General features: G+C 42.7%; 1 protein-coding gene across 7 annotated transcripts in view; it reads left to right on the forward strand.

Moving 5' to 3' along the window:
• Window positions 1-16,375, forward strand: part of PHACTR1 (phosphatase and actin regulator 1) — a 308,888-nt gene that overhangs the window by 147,323 nt on the left and 145,190 nt on the right. Inside the window, exon 1 of one of the 7 annotated variants that reach the window (XM_032711125.1) lies at window positions 12,794-13,073. The exons of 5 other annotated variants lie outside the window; for them this stretch is intronic. In XM_032711125.1, coding sequence (XP_032567016.1) covers window positions 12,821-13,073 — 253 coding nt within the window. In that variant the 5' untranslated portion in view covers window positions 12,794-12,820. One more of the 7 variants, XM_032711360.1, reaches the window with a different exon arrangement.

Here is a 16,375-nt window from a genome sequence, read left to right on the forward strand (position 1 = left end):
AGTCCTAGTCCTAAACTCCACGCTTCAAACTTCATATAATTGTAACTAATACAATTTAACTCTGGAACAATTGTCAAAATGCAAAATCTAATTATATGGACAGTGGAGCCTAGAATGGGGAGCTGAAGATTGGTTAATCTCCCATCCACTGTCCTTCACACCACTGGTTTTGCGCCTTCTAAGTGCGTGAGGAAATTGATGTTTAAGAAGTTCGCAAAGTCCAGTTATTCAACATGATTATACTGCTGCAATATGGTCCCATTACACAGATTTGAAGTAGAACATGCAGCAGAGTAGCATTGGTTAGTAGTGTGCTAGATGAAGCACACTTTATTCAGTGGTGCACAGAATTTTGAGTCTGTGCTTGGTCAGTGACAATGACAGTGGACTGCATCAGTATAACCCCACTAACAGGTCAGGTCACTGCAGTTTCTCTGGGGTGTCTGTGCATTAGCTCCCTGTCTCTTATCCTTGTTTTATTTCTTCTCCCAGGCTCAACTAAATTTCCTAGATTCCTTCTCTCCTTCAGCTTCCCTACCTCTTTTTGTCCCTTAATTAAATTTCTTTCTCCACTACCTTTAACCTCTTCTCATGTACTTATATACTATTCCCAAAATGTAAAAAACAGAGGTTTCATAATCCTGAATTGCCAAAAATTTCTTGTAATAAGGATCTGAACTACAAATCGTGGCATGCAAACACCAGTGGTCCTCTGACAGTAACCCAGTAGAAGAGGCAGTTGTCCATTATCTTTACACAATGTTGTTTATAGCTCCTGCCAGCAAGCCAAAAGCTGATGCCATTCCTTGATACCAACTAACACGCCTTCTCTTTCTCACTAGGGGGATTTGTGAGAGCAGAAGCAGACTCTTGAAAGATGCTGATGAACATGATGGCTAGTAAAGGGCACCTTATGTTCTTTGCTTCTTTATATAAGACTGCAGTTTTCCCCAACAGGCACTGTGCAATTTCTAAATGCCCAGACAGGAAGAACTGGCTCATAATTGAACATAGATTCAAGTAAAGCTCCAGCCCGTCATTTCTGTAAGACATTGGACAAACTATGCCATCTTTTTCTTTGTCATATTTAAATTATAATTTTGCAGTTGTGTCTGCTTGAATTGTAATCTTTTTAAGGCTGGGCTGTTTGAACAGTACCTCGTTTAAAGCCCTGCCTCATGCAAGTTGAGGTGCTTATTACAGATTACTTATGAATAAACCTTTGTCCCAAACAGCTTACAAGAGACCAAGCTCATTCCACACAACCTGATGAAATAAATCAAATGGCATTCACGTTCAGTTGGTACTGACTTGACCTGAATTCAACCTGTCTGATATGAAGATGAAAATCTTTCCATATCATTATAAAATGCCTTCAACCATTAATCATCTCTAATTGCTAACTTCGTTATCCCCTAGCTAAGCAGCAAGCCAACTATTCATAATAGTTTTGTCATAAGCTGCTTTGTTCTCTACAACCCATATTCTTTGTTTTCTCATCTTCTTTCCTTTTAAGTCCTGCTTCGGTCAGAAGAACAAGACAAAGAGCAAAGCAAACACTTGTTCCCCATTAACAGTCCCTGCCTTTCCACTTGGAGGCCAAATTGGCCTCACAAAATTTCTGTTCCTCTCCCATGTGCGGCCGCAGCTAGTGCCCTGTATTGTCAGGGCTGGTAGCCTTTCCATTTCCCCCTCAGCATGTTTCTGTGTAGACATCAACAGCGAAGCCTCAGGCAGGCAGAGCAGCCCTTTGTCATGTAATACATGTGTTTCCCAAGATAGTTGTCTTCTGGCAACCAGCATGTGGAGGTGACATTGCTTCAGATGGAGGTGGCTAGGAAGTGATGGAGGAACCTTTATCAGGAAAGGTTACAAGGCATAATTACAAAATATGCATAGTTCTGGATTTCTTGAAAGGACTAGAAAAATGGCAAAAGATGGCTGGGGGGGGGCAGAAAAAGTAGTTTCTTGGTATGAAAAGCTTGTTTGCAGCTTATAGTGTATGAGATCTCTCAAGAAGGAAAGCTTCAGGTTCCAGGAGGAAGCCAAAAGGCTTCCCTGGAAAAAACTGAAAAGTTGTTTATATTCGCATGAGCACAACTCACCACCTTTTTACCAAAGGGCTGTAGCATGGTCACATCCCACTCAGATAGCTCTTCTGAGTGGCTGAAAGCTGTTACCCTGACAAGCAAGCTTGGACACTTGCAGTTGCAGAGTACAGAAGTACCCTCACATGCACACACCTGTGAGCTAGTCTTTGGCCTTAGACTGCCTTTGATTGTTAGCTGAAAAGAGTACAAGTCAGAAGAAGATACTATTGATTGAATGTTTTAGAATCATAGAATAATTTAGGTTGGATGGGACCTCCAGAGCTCAAAGCAGGTCTAGTTAGATCACATTGCTTGGGGACTTAGCCATTCCAGCCTTGAAAACCAACAGAGATGGAGATTTTATAACCTTCCTGGGCAACTTGGTCTTATGCTTGGCTGTAAGTAATCAGTAGTCTCACTTTAAGGCCTTAATCTGTTGTGGAAAGGGGAAAGTATCTTTTTATGCAAAAGTGCCTGCTTCAGTGCAAGCCATCACAAAAGAATGCAAACTGTGTTCTTTTACAAATCTTCTTCCAGCATGATCTTTAAGTACTGTTTATGAACGCTAAGTTCTTAGTTGTTCATGGTGATGTAAGGAACATAGATATGTTTGACCTCTTAGTATACATTTTGTTGATATATTTCCAGCAATAACCCATAAAGTGATTGAAAGCTTCCATCTGCTGTTGGCTTCATGATGCACTTAGAGCTTTCCCAAAGTTTTCAACCAACAAAGTCTTGAAGCTGGGATGCTTTAAGCTCAGAGGATTACTGTTCTAGAGAAAACATGAAGAAGATCATTAGGATAAAACGTCTGTTAAAATGTCACAGTACATTGTATACCGCAGTCCTAAGCTCTGCTGGGGCCCCTTGGAATCTTTTTGTAATACAAAGTAATAAAAAAGGTCTGCAGTGGGTTTTACCACTATTTTGTTGCATTTCCTCCACTGTGAATGGAATGCGTATTGTACTGCATCCTTTCTAGTTCAGCCTTCAGTCAAACATTCTTCTCTGGTTTAAACCTTTGGGAAGAGAAAAATCCAGCTCTTTATGATACCTGTGTCCCCTGGAGACTTAGGTTTTGACAGGTAGGCATTATGGATCATGCAGGTGGAGCAGCTGAATCTTTAAAACCTCAAAAATTAGCAAATATTACGAGTAAGTTTTTATTTCTTGTGAATAATTTACACACATGATGGCTAAGATTTTTAAGATTACTATAGGTATGTTGGTATACATTATGGCAATGCATCACTGAAAAAGCTGAATTAGATTTTAGCTGTTAATATTCCCTCCTTTTATAAAAGGCCCTGAAAAATTACTAAAATCTAGTCTGGATCTTGAGGCATTACCAATGGGCAGGCGTTAAAGAGCTTGGCGAGATTCGCATGAAAATATGTTCCAGCAAAAACTGATTATACGGCTGTTTCTTCAGATCCTTTAGCACACCACAGCTTCTTTGTGTTGAGTGCTATTCAAGGTTTTAAAGGTGCAAACAATGCGTAATATGGCTTTTTGTCAGCAAGATCTGTAGATGGTGCATGTATTGTCTGTTGGTGTTGTATGGACTAACCTGGTTATGTAAACTATGGGAACAGTAGGCAAATGATGACGTGGGACTGATACAAAGCCAAACTTTTCCCTCCATACTTTGTGCTTCATACCAGTCCACAGTGAAAGTACAAGCAGTGACTAAGAGTCAGATTAAGAGTCTGACGATGAAAAATGGGACACAATAGCAATAATAGGGGCTAATGAGTGGACAGTAAGAATCAGTTTTTTCTGCTTTTTTTTTTTCTTGGAGAAAGTAAAAAGCTCCTCATGCAGATGTCTGTGCTGTTCAGAGGACCCTGTGTTTATGCTGAAGGAGGAAAGACTGAAAAACAAGCTCATGGTAATGTCAGAAGATTCTTGCTTCATTTCAGTACTGCAAGCTGCTAGCTCACTAGGTGATATGTATAGAAACTGCATGCTATTCCTAGAGATTTGTGATGTCTTAATTTCTAATTTGAGAAAAATGTGAGCGCTTATTGAAGTGAGGTGATTGACAGTGTGTGCTGCTGTCAGGCCCAGTGGAGGCAGATGCTTATGAAAGCTTCCCCCTACAGCTTTGCTAGCATATGTACCTTAATCATCCTTTGCAGCTGCCTTGGTACTCTTGGTTCCTGCACTGTTCATGTGTGATTAAAAAGTGCTTTTCAGTGGTGGGGAAGCCTCTGAAGGTTGAGAGGGTCTACTGTTTCAAAGGCACCCTGAAAGTTTAAGTGTCTGTTTGCAGGTTTCCTCATCTTTTCTCTTCTCCTTCCCTTTATCTTCTTTCTCTTCCGACCGAATGTTACTTCACCTCATGTTACCATTTGAATCTGCCTGCCTGCCTACTCCTTTGTACCTCTGTTAGACCTCATGAACATTTAGCTTGCTCCTTCAGCTCAGCCTCTCATCATTCATCTGAGCTTGGTCAGAGTTTGACTTTAGTGGACTTGCTGTCTGGCTTTCCCCCCACATCCATCCTCCAAAGCCTTTTGCATTTTATGACTTTCTTGCATCGCTTCAAACACAATGGTACTGAAAACCACAGGAATGGTAGTGAGCTGTAAAACTGAAATGAAAACTCATCAGTTTTGTGTAGCTGTGACCCACTGGTGCACAAGAGACATGGCAAGTCCCAGGCCATTGACCTGGAAAGTTTGGGTAAGAGTCTATAATTGTGTTACTACAAATGAGCTCTTTGGGGCCAAGTCTGTCAAACGTATTCTTCTTCATTTGCTGTTTCTTTTTTGTGTGTGAAAGTGTTCCCTAAATGAGTGTGCTTCATGCATCATCATATCCCTGACCTTCAAGTAAACTGTTCTGAAATACAAGCAACAGACTTAATATGAGTCATTTATAAAGGAAAAAAATCCAGTCATCCCTATTATGTGCTGATCATAACTTTCTCTGCTGTAGGTTGGTGATCTCAGTATCCAGTAGAGAGTTTCTGAGATAATAACCATCTATTTAATTGCTTGGAAATAAATCTTTTGGTCTGCCTAGCAATTTCAAGCCACACTTTTACTTATTTTGAATGTATTACTTGAACAAAGATTCCTACAGTGTGATCCTTCTCCATAGTTTTGGCCTGAGAAGCAACAATAAAAGTAAGGATTATCCACAGGGAATGTTAGTCTGTATATTCTGAGGAAAGCCATGCTATTTGATATGATCAGGAATTAATTTGATTAGTTCTGTAATCAGAAGTGTGAGGGCAGTTTGTGCTGAGAGCAATGCTTGTGCAAGCTGATTGACTTCACTGTAATTGCCTGTGATGGGAAGTTCAGTTTGACCTATTTTCTTAAATTTTCCTTAAAGCCAGATGACTCAGACCTTTCTGGAGCCAGGGTAGACAGATCACTATATACGGCTCAGTCCTTCAGTGCTGGTGATAGGGAACAGAAAGTCTTAAACTTATGGGATTTTGTGATATTCATGTCTATCCCACACACTCTAAAAGGGATAGAGTTTCAGGATATCCCAAGTGGCAGGTCTAGAACAACTGAGGTTTTCTTGGGTGTTTCAAGTTAATCACCTAGGATTTCCAGGCACTAGCAATGACAAGTAGATTTTTTTCTCAGCATTGTTTCTTTTGTTCTCATCTTGAGACGTGCAATTTCTGAGAAAGCAGCGAGAAAACCATAGTGGCATCCTGGAAGATGATGATCATGACCTGCTTCACTGAGCTTTCTTTGCATGCAAGAGTCTCCAGAAAAGGCTGTCCTAGGTTTATCACAGTAGAACCTTGATAGGTAGCATTCAGTTTCAAGTTTCTCTGTTGTATGTTGTAAATCCAGGGCTTCTGCTGTATTTTCCTTGTTATTTTAAGTCAAACATTTGATTTTGTCCAAATTAAGGTTCTTGTTACGAAACAGTTGTAATGCACAGCTCTGAAATCCTCTTGTTGCTTTCTTTGCTTTGCTTTTCAAACACGTAGTTTTACTTGGAGACAACAAAACACAAAACCATGAGTGCCTAGTTTCTGTATCTGTAGGAAACAGCATAAAACTAATCCATTATGTGGGAGCAGTTCTGCCTGTTTGTCACCCAGAGGTGACCAGTACTTGACTTTATTTACTCTAGAGGCTTGGACTCGTCCTTTGAACCTTCCCTCTCCCTTTTTCATGTCTCAAAGCATTTTGGACAAGAATAAGTCGTATTCAGTTTTTTCCTCCAGGGGCTTGTTAGGCTCACAGGTATGCACACAGGCACACTCTGCCTTCTCCCCTCAATAAGGCTTTTTTAGCAGGCTGTGGGGGAACAGAGCCTTCTGTGGATAGATGCAGCCTGATACCTGGCTGTGGGTTTGGTTTTGTGAGGCTTTTAAAAATATTTTTCTGCATCTGTAAATAAGACAGCTCTGATTTCGATGAGAGGGAAGCAGAAGGTGCGGAGCTGTTACTTTATTTATATGCAGTAAGAAAAAGGTATAGTGGGGCAGTGTGGGGTGTGAAAATCCAGTGTATATTGTACTTTATTCTCTCAGTGTCAAGCAGGGACTAACTAGCAAGGAAGATGCTGCAATGTTGTGAGCCTTCCAAGTCACGAGCACTATTATGTTTTGGTATATGTTAAGATGTACAGCCATCTGAATGACTAAATTGGCCAGGCAGAACTTAATTCAGATTCCTCCTCAGTTTCAATCTTGTAATTGCACTGAGGTTTTTGGAATTGCTTTTTGTTAACTTCAAGATAGGAGCAATATCAAACTCTCAGTTTAGAACATGCAGGGGTGCTGCTGAGTCCCAGTTCATGTCTCAACTCTATCCTGTGTGTATTGTCAAGGTAAAAATGGTGTAGGTTTCCATTCTTTTGGAAAGCCAGTTATGCAGGATGTACAAAGTCCTCCAAACAGATCATAAAACCATAGGGCATGCCACATCAAAATTAGATACAAAAATTCAGAGTGGGTTTTCAAAGATGGGAGGTAACGACCTTCTTAGGGCTGTAGTGACTAGTGGCTCTTGTGCTAGGATTTGCAGTAAGCTCTGCTTGAGCAAGAGCTTCACCTATAATTTCAGCATAAAGATTGTCTCTTCCTTTCAGTGTCATCTAATGCTAATGGTTGCTTGCTCAGCTGTTTTACAAATCCAGACTCCACACTGGTTCATTGCTGATGCCCTTAGCTTCATCAGCCTTTGGGCATTAATTGCACATATATATTTGGGCATTCAAATGGCAATGGCTCAGCAACTTTCCATCTGTCCTGCTAGGTAGGATGACATCTTCCTTTTTATCCTTAGAAGGCCTTTGCCATTAGTAGTTCTTCACTCTTGCAGCAAACAGGTGTTTCTAAGCTTATGTGTTTTCTGTGTGTAACCTTTTCTGTTCATTTTCATCACACCATATGGCATCACATTGAAATAAAGCAGGGCTTCTCCTAAATAAGGAGAGAACTCCATCATAGCAAAAGCATGTGCAGAGGATGTGGAGAGCCCTGCAGGTAGAGCAAGAATGAGACATGTGATGCTTCAGAAGTGTTGCTGAATGTAGAAAAGCCAAGAAAGGGAATTTTATTTCCTTTCTTCTTCCTTCAGTTTGTCTTTGTTTGTGTGGCACTCATCACCTGGCTCTCTTGGGCTTGTAACTGCAAGGAGTAGCTGGGATTGTTGCTTAAGAATATGTTTATAGCTGCAGAACTAAAAAGGTCGTATTCTATTTTGGCCTGCAGGAGTCTCAGGCTGATACTCCCTCCTCTTTGCGCTCTCAGTTTTGCTGATGTGCCATGTAGTAAGCAGAAATACTGTCAGCCTAGCACCCTGGAGCCCCTGCCATGGACTGGAGTCCTCCTGCTGCACTAACTGCCTTGCAAAGAAAAAATATTTGAGTATCCAGGTTTAAGTTGTACCTTGCAACTAGAAAGATTCTCTACCTGGCAACAAATTACGCTGGCAAATGTCAGCTGTCCTGAAATGGCTTTGGGGGCATTTTTTTGATAGTGAATTAAAGATGCTACCAAAGGAGGTACTGTGTTAGTGGCTGATTCCTGTGCTGTAAATTGTACGTATTTTCCTTTTTACTCCAAGTTGACCGGTTTGTTTCAGTATGTGTAATACAACATCAATGTATGCATTAATCACCAGAGCAGCTGGCAATTAGTTAATTTATCTTTTATCTCTTTTTTTATTCTCACTGGGATGTGTAGTACAGTGGGCAGAGGAAATATGAAGAAAAGGAAAATATTTATAAAAAATTGCCAAGTACAGGGGCATCCCTGTAAAAACATCACTGCCTAAATAGACTGTAAAACATGAATCATGGTATTTTGGCTAGAAATACTAAACTGCTGAGAAGTGATGCTGCCTTGTTAGACTTGCATTTGTCTAGCATTTTCACATGGACAGTGCCATTCTGTTACCCACAGCTTCTTCAAGGGAACACTACAGCTCTCCAAGACATCATTTGATTTAAAGAAACAAGGATGGGAGGCTTCCGCATGGGTTTTGTTTTCCACCTATTTGTGCTGGAAGTAGGAGGGAGCCTGTCCTGCCCACACAGAAACCTCCGTGTTGTTCAGCTGAGGGCTGTAGGACAGACTTCAGGGGTGTCCCGACTGGCATTGGGCATTTGCACAGTGCCACAGCTTGGAGAAAGAAGAATGAATATTCTTTTCTTATGGTGTGGAAAATGCAGCCAAAAGCTTGCCTGCTTTTTGAGGGCACAGTGTCCCAAAAGAGACTCTTAGCCAAGTGATGTGTGACATGGAGAGACGTGCTCCAGGGAAAAAAAATGGTGAGACAGTGTCAGACCTCAAAGATTTTGATGCAGGTATGACCCAATATCTCAGTAGTCTTCTGGTTAAAGGGGATGCTGATTTCACCTCTTCTTTATGGACAATGAAAGTGGCACCCTCCTTAATGGCAAAGGCTGCAGGGGGGAGGCACTGAAGGCTTGGTTTCCCAAGCTTGTAGAAGAAGCAAATGTGGGCTGGGAATAGAATGCAAGTTTGTTGATTCACTGTCAAATAACCGTTTGACATCCTGTTCATTGATTTTGTTGTCCACTGTGCAATAAAATTATGCCAAGGTTTGTAGCTGTGTATTGAGGCAGTGAAAGAGTTATTACACCTTTTTTTTTTTTTACTTATCTTTAAAAACAAGGCAAAACAAGTCATTTTCTACAGGAACACTGTAGTACCTTTGTTGTACATTATTTGTCCTGGAACTGATTAGCAGTGGCAGCTTTCACCATAATTACACAGATCATAATTAAACATATTTTTGGTTTATGAGCTGTGACAAATTCAGATTCTCTATAAGGCAGCTCTTAGGAATGAAGGCAATTTGCATGTTATAGCGAAGTGCATGTTACAAGAGACATACTAGCAGATGGCTTCAGGGCTTGTTTGCATTCAAAATACATGGCACCTGCAAGCAAAAATACACTGGGCTTTCTCCATAATAATTTGGGGTTCTTATCCACATGGAATCAGTGTTACTCGCTGGACCAGTTATTTAATCCCCAAATGTCCCCAAACATGTCAGAGCAACTGGGCTTCTGCAATCTCCTGGGATCTGCTTGCAAAAAATTCTATCTGTTCACATAGTACTTGGTGGTTCTTTCATAGAATGGAGTACATGTGAGGGTGCATTAAAACACAGGTGATAATCTTCCAGTTCCCTGAGAAAGGAGTTGCTCCTGTCCATCTCTAAAAATTGTTTGGGGTGGGGAGATAATAACAGAGTCACTAAAAATGCAGTGTTTGAATACCAAGTCTATTGTCAGATCCACGTTGAATTTTACAGTCTTAGAATAAAATGACTTGGAAGAGAAGAGATAAATACCATTGAAACAAAATGCAGTGAAACAAAAAAGCTTGAGTTTAGAATGTGTGAACCATTTGGACTAAGCCTAATGCAATTTTTCCTGTTTCCCCTCTCATTTGGCTATAAACAGTAGATCTCTGTATTTGAAAGGTCTGTGTGTTTCCCCTCCAAACACTTTCAGAGCACCTTGAAATATAATTTTATAAAATTTGTCTGAAAACCAGAAATGTCAACATCACTGTTCTTTAACCAAGGAGCTGAGATATCAAGATATTGTAAATAATTTGTCTGAGGTCACAGAGGGAGGCTGAAAAAGACTGATGACCTGACCCAGATTTTCATATCCTAAGTCATACCCAATTCCTGAACTACAGGACCATTTGCCTTACAGGACCAGCTCTGCTGGTCTTCAGCTCTGCTGAATGCATCACTCTAGTTTCCTTTCTTAAAACGGGTGAGACACAACACTCGAATACTGCCCTGAGACAAGAGATATGATATTCCAGTTTTGAGTTCACCCTGCATTTCATTAACACTCATACTTCCCAAATTCAGGGAAGTTGACAAGTGAATGTGCTTTCCTCTCTTGACCCATTTCCATAATGCAGCAGTGCTGAGTACCAGTGACAGCTCTGAACTGTCGGCAAGTTCAGAAGGTGAATTATGGTCATATCTTCTGCTCACCTAATTATTTTCTGAATCACAACCAAACTGAAGGTGCTCTCAAAAGCAATGAATAAGCTAGAAGGAATTCCACTACAAGTGTTTGAACTGCTGTGTGACTGGTGGGGCATCAGACTCTTCTCAGCCTTTGCTTTCCAAATGTGTAACATAACAAACAGTATCTCAGCATCATGCATTCGAAGGGTTGGCTTCTCAGTGCATTAACTCATAACTACATGATGTGCACATTCGGGGAATTCACCTCCTTCTTCCTGAATAATTCTGCATTCCCTGTTCTCCTTCCACTTATATGAAGCGGGTAAGAATTTTAGATGAGCAACACATGCAAACTCAAGTCCTTTGGGGCAATACATCACCTGAGGTGACCGACTCTTTTCGACATAAACGCATATACATAGCCCAATGTGTAGGATGCTTGCGTGGCTTGGTGAACAGCATAATTCTGCTGAGACCATGCTTCAGTCCGTATTTCTACGAGATCTGATAGCACCTAGTCTGATTTGTGAACACTGCTGAGGAAAGTAAAGCCTTGCATTTTTTGCTGTATGTGACATCTCAAGGTTTCAACTCCCAGGAGCGCCAGGTGAGAAGTCAGACGTGCATCAGAATGACGCAGAAGAAGTAGGTCAGCAGTTTCGTTTCATGCATCTTCTGTGTGGCTCTGTGTGTGTGCGTGTGTGCAGGCGTGAACTTGAGAAAATGGAAAACTGTAGCACTGAATCCTTAAGTTTCTGCTCTGGCTTCTTTAGGCAAAAATCTCACTGACTGTTTCATGTGCAATTGAAGATAATCAAGACTGTTTTGGCCTCTTGTTGCGGTAAAACATGCGGCAACAATATGTGGAAATGGTAAAGAATTGCAGAATGAGTGGATTTCTTCTCACAGCAAGCAAGAGCTTTGGCTAAAAATAAGGAGAATGGTGTTATTCTTTGCCATGTTTCGTCTGCCCCAATTGCACTCTCTCTGCTTAGTGCCTGCCAAACTGATAGCTTGCTGAAGATTTAAAGAAGCAGCACTCACATTTTTGTAATAGCAGCCAGAATAGCTGAGGTTATCATCTCTTCTTCAGGCTTTCCTTCCCAAAGCCTGCCAGAAGCAAGCATCCCACCTTTGCTCCCCTCGTTCTCTGTGTCACAGGCACTGTCCTGAGCTGCTGCTTTGGCCAGTTGGGCAGCTTGGGTTGCTAACTATGCCATGAAAACAGCACATTTTGGGGCAGCTGGGCAGCAAGGGATTGACAGCATGTCTCGCCAGGGATTATAATCCCTCTCAGGCTGGGGGAGTTTTGGAAGTGCACTGCCCAGGCTGCCAGCAGCCGAGAACGATCGGGCTGTTCTCTGGAGCAGCTGCAATTTGAGCAGGAGTCAAGGGCGACAAAGAAGTTCATCCATCAGATAAGCAGTCGAAAGGAAATCAAACTGCCAGTCAGGTCAGCCTTTTGCACCGAGGAGCAGTCCCGCTGCAGGGGGACCTGGGCTGAAGTCACTAGGCAGTGCCAGCCACGGTCCAGTGAGCCCTGCACGGCCCAGGCCAGGAACCTTTTCTGTCTTTTATAAGAAGCAAAAGGGGAGAAAAGCCAAGAATGGAAAGCGGGTGGGGTCTAGTTTTGCTGGGGCACCTGAAGCAGAGTGGCCCCATACCCCCAGAGCCGCAGCTGCCTGCAGAGGCGCGGGGAGGAGGGTCTGCAGCCCGCAGTCAGCCCGCTGTCGGACAGTCCTTTGTGTGTAAAATATTAATTCATCGGGACAGGCTGCCGTGCCGGCCCTGTTGCCGTGTTCTCCAGGCCGAAGGATCGCGGCGCGCTGGCAGGGACGGCGGCGGTGGCAGAGCCTTGGCTGTGCCCGCCGTCCCTGAGGGCCGCGGCCGACGGGCGATGCGGGGCTCGGGGCTTGCGGGACCGGGGAAAGGCATGGGAGAAGCGGAGGGAGCGAGAGGGGGAGGCGAGGGGAGGCTCTGCCTCCTGTGTGTTCGCAGCCGGCATGGTATCCAAAGGTGTGCCAGGCTCCGCCGTGCCGCCAAACGCGTGTCCGGCGCCCGCGGCTTAGGGATAGGCTGGGAGCGGGCACACGCTGACCATCCTCCAGCCCAGCCCGGGGGATTGGTTAAGGATCGGGGTCGCGGAGGGCAGGCAGCAAGGCTCAGGCAGCGCTTCTGCCTGCTCTGCCTCCCGCCTCCCCCCTCTCCCCCAGCCCTCCCCTTCATCCCCGTTGTGTGTGTGTGGCAGCTAAGCACCGAGGCGAGCGGGAGCGGATGGCGGATTGCATGCACGCCAGGCAGCCTGGGATGCTGGCTCTTCCTTCTGCTGGCTGCAGGCAGGGCTCGGTCTCAGGCATGAGTGGAGAGAAACCTAAAAAGAAAGCTTTCTATCTAGTGAGGATGAAGCCACTGAAGGAGCCCACCAGCACCACTAACAACAATGTCTCGTTTGTGATACAGTACCACATAGGCAAGGAGATCAAACACATTTGCAGCAACTGCAGTCGCGGGGAGGAAGCCCGTGACGGTGAGTGCTGAGATGCTGTGGGTGTAGGACCGAGGCAGGGGAGCGCGTGTGCTTGCATGGGGGGTGCGCGGACATGTGTGCGCTCCCGTCGGAGCCGGGGATGCTCGGCTTGCTCCTCTACAGATCCCAGGGAAAGAGGAAAGGGAACGCGGGAGGAATGCACTGGGCACTGATTCAGGCTGTCGATCAGGGAGATGCCAAGAGGGACAGGTCTCTTCATTTGCCACAGAAGCTTTGTACTAACAGTTAAGGCAACAACTCTTTTTTTTTTTTCTTTCCCTTTTCCCCCCAGTTGTTCTAGAAATTGCTCTTTGTATTGATTGTGTTTTGTTTCTATTCCCATGAATTTTAGATCAGGGTTTTCTGCCTTGATATATCAACTTTTTTCTTATCGTGCTGCAATAGAGTTTGCTTGACTCAACTCAGTATCTGGAAGGACTGATTTACCTGGAATCTGACTAGTGTGATTTTCATGGTCCTGTCAAATGCATGGGGAAAATTGTATTTTTATTGGAATTAATATAGTGCTCTTCAGACAACTGTTCTCATCCCTTCCCCCTCTCCATTCGGGACTGAGCAAAACCTGCAGAGGGTATTCAGAGAGTGAAGGTATAATTGATCACAGGTGTTGCTACAGGTAAGTATATGCTTTTTATGTTTCTGGGAAGGCAGATATTTGAAGGCAACAATGAAAAATTCTTTGGATTTTGCCAAAGTCAGCAATTAGGAGAAGCTGAGAACTAAAAACAGCGTAAAAGCATTCAGGAAAAAATAGCCTCACAGATGTTACCCCACATTCTTTTTCAATGTTGTATTACTTTGTTTTGCTTTGTGGATTTACATGTTACTTAGGACTGAAGGGACTCAACTTAGGACTCCCTATTATCAGATGTGGTAGACAGATCTCATTTTCTGAAGGTCAGGGAAAGGCTTTTTTGGTGATAAATGTGAGTATGAAAGTGTTATTGTTTTCTGAGCTGAGGTTCTTAGTAGTTGTTGGCACTTCATTTTTCAGCTTTGTCATTGAGGCTGGTATTATTACTATTATTAATAATATTTTAATTAACCAAATCTGCTTTCATTTGCTCTATGCAAAAGAGCAAAATATTATTTGGGATCTCATGGTCCTTTGTCAACCACAGGTTTTCATTTTAATGAAGTAACTGTGAGTTTGCTAGTGTCACTTCAGAATTAGCATCCTGCTAGTGTGATTATAGTTTTCTTTGATTAAAAAGCAGCTAAAGCTGAACAGAATTGCTTTTGGTTGAGAGGGAGAAGATAGCCTGAGAACCCTGGAAACCCACAGTGGGTTAAGCACTCTTACTGCTTATGCCAATACAGCAGAGGGAAGAGTCTGATGAAGGCTATACAAAATGTTGAGTGTTTTCTTTCTTCTTATGTGCTGCTAGTGACAGCAAGCCTCACAGATATTAAATGAAGAGCTATGTCCAGCAGTAGTAGTTACTTTTAGCTTGGTTTATTTATCCTTAAAGCAAATGAAGCCATTTGTTAAAATGTGCTTTCCTAGATTTATCGAAATGACCTAAAACTCGGTTGCATCAATGTCTTTTGCTGAGGTTTTTTTGCAACCTCGTACTTGAAATCTTAGCACAATAAGAAAAGAACATGCTTTCCTCCCTTTTAATGCACACATGTACACATGGATGCATATGAATGTATAACTCCAGTTACTTTTACCTAGCAGACAAATAGGCATGTATTCAAGGAGTTTGCTTTCTTTTCTATATTTCATTATTTAGCTTCAAACTGTTAGGTACTCCAACGGGAGGGTATGCCTCTTGACAGGAGATAATCTAGTAACACTAGAGAGGCAAAGATTAGAGCAGAGAGGCTCCCAGCCAGCAGGCTTCCAGAGCATCTCATCGGTCTGTTTTCACCCCCTCCTTCTGTGGGGTAGGATTTCATTCCACCTCATGCAAATAACTTATAAGATCATAATTTAAAAGGTATTTAGTACCAGTACAGCCTTAATCTCTTCTTTCCCACCAACATGCACAGCTAGGAGTTTCTTTTAGAAAGTAAAGGAACTGTAGTCCCAGCTATGCTAGGTGGTCACACTCGGTGGTTTGACTCTGTCACATTTTTCAGGACTAAAAGACACCAGTTTTTTCTCTGATGAATACCAGTTCTGGACCTGTTGGGGCTTGGAGGGAAAGGATGATATAATGAACTAAAATTATGATGTGATGATAATATCCTCTGGAGAGATCAGGTAAAAATCTGTGAATAACTCAGATATGAAGAAACCTGTTGGGATCTCAGGATGTCTGTGCATCCTCACAGTAAGTGACCACTTAGTACTTTTTATAAGGGGAATCCACTGAACTTTGCTATGTGAAACCCCCCCCCGCCTCCTATTCAAGCTATGTATGGTTTATATATGGTCTTGCAGGCCTAAAGCTGCACTAGTGTACCTAAAAGTCCTGTGTGAGTCCTGTGACCTGAACAACTATTTTATTTGTTGGAACTGTGTACAAAGACCAGGATTCAGTCCCTATAGCATAGGCAAATCAGTGGGACACATTGATTTAATGCTGAAATATCCTCCAAATCCAGTTATGAGTCCTGGATTCTAGTCATTGTCTTACTCTGCATTTTCATTGTACTACTGCACTAGGAAAAGGAAAATTTATGCTGAAACAGGGAAATTCTTCAAAGACCACTAACCATTCTAGCAAAAATCATGACTAGGAGAATAGTAGAAGAGATAACCATGAAACTGAAGGAAAAGATGGAAGCAGGTGCTGTGTCATATATCTTGGAAGGGAGGCCATGTAATTTGGAGAGAAGTTGGTGAAAGAATTTGGAGATGCAGATGGGCTCACTGAAGTAAGGGTAAAGGGAGTTGATGTGGATGCAGCATTTTGATGAGGTAAAAAATAAGAAGTGAGGAGCTCAAAGAGAAGCAAGAGGCTACAGTAGTGAACATTGAAGTGGGAGATGCTTTAGCCATTGGACTGAAAGGAATGGATTTGTTTAATGCTAATTTGGTTGGAAAATAGAGATGGGGTCTATAAAGCACCTATACTGAAAGTTTGGGTGACAGAATAACAGAAATGGTGTTGAAAATGGACTAGCGATACTGTATGTGGGGGAAGAATGAGGTATGGCCAAGAGATATACAGGACAGGATGCCATAGAGGCAATCAGACATGGTAGACTGAACCAAGAGAGAAAGGTCAAGCATAGAAAAAGACATGAGTCACCTCCAGGAATAAAAGAGCAATCAGGGCTGAGCTCTGAATGCTGCCAGAGGAGAGCTGCGAGGAAGATGTTGGGAG

Source organism: Chiroxiphia lanceolata, chromosome 1, assembly GCF_009829145.1.
Source record: "Chiroxiphia lanceolata isolate bChiLan1 chromosome 1, bChiLan1.pri, whole genome shotgun sequence".
Classification (NCBI taxonomy): Eukaryota; Metazoa; Chordata; class Aves; order Passeriformes; family Pipridae; genus Chiroxiphia; species Chiroxiphia lanceolata.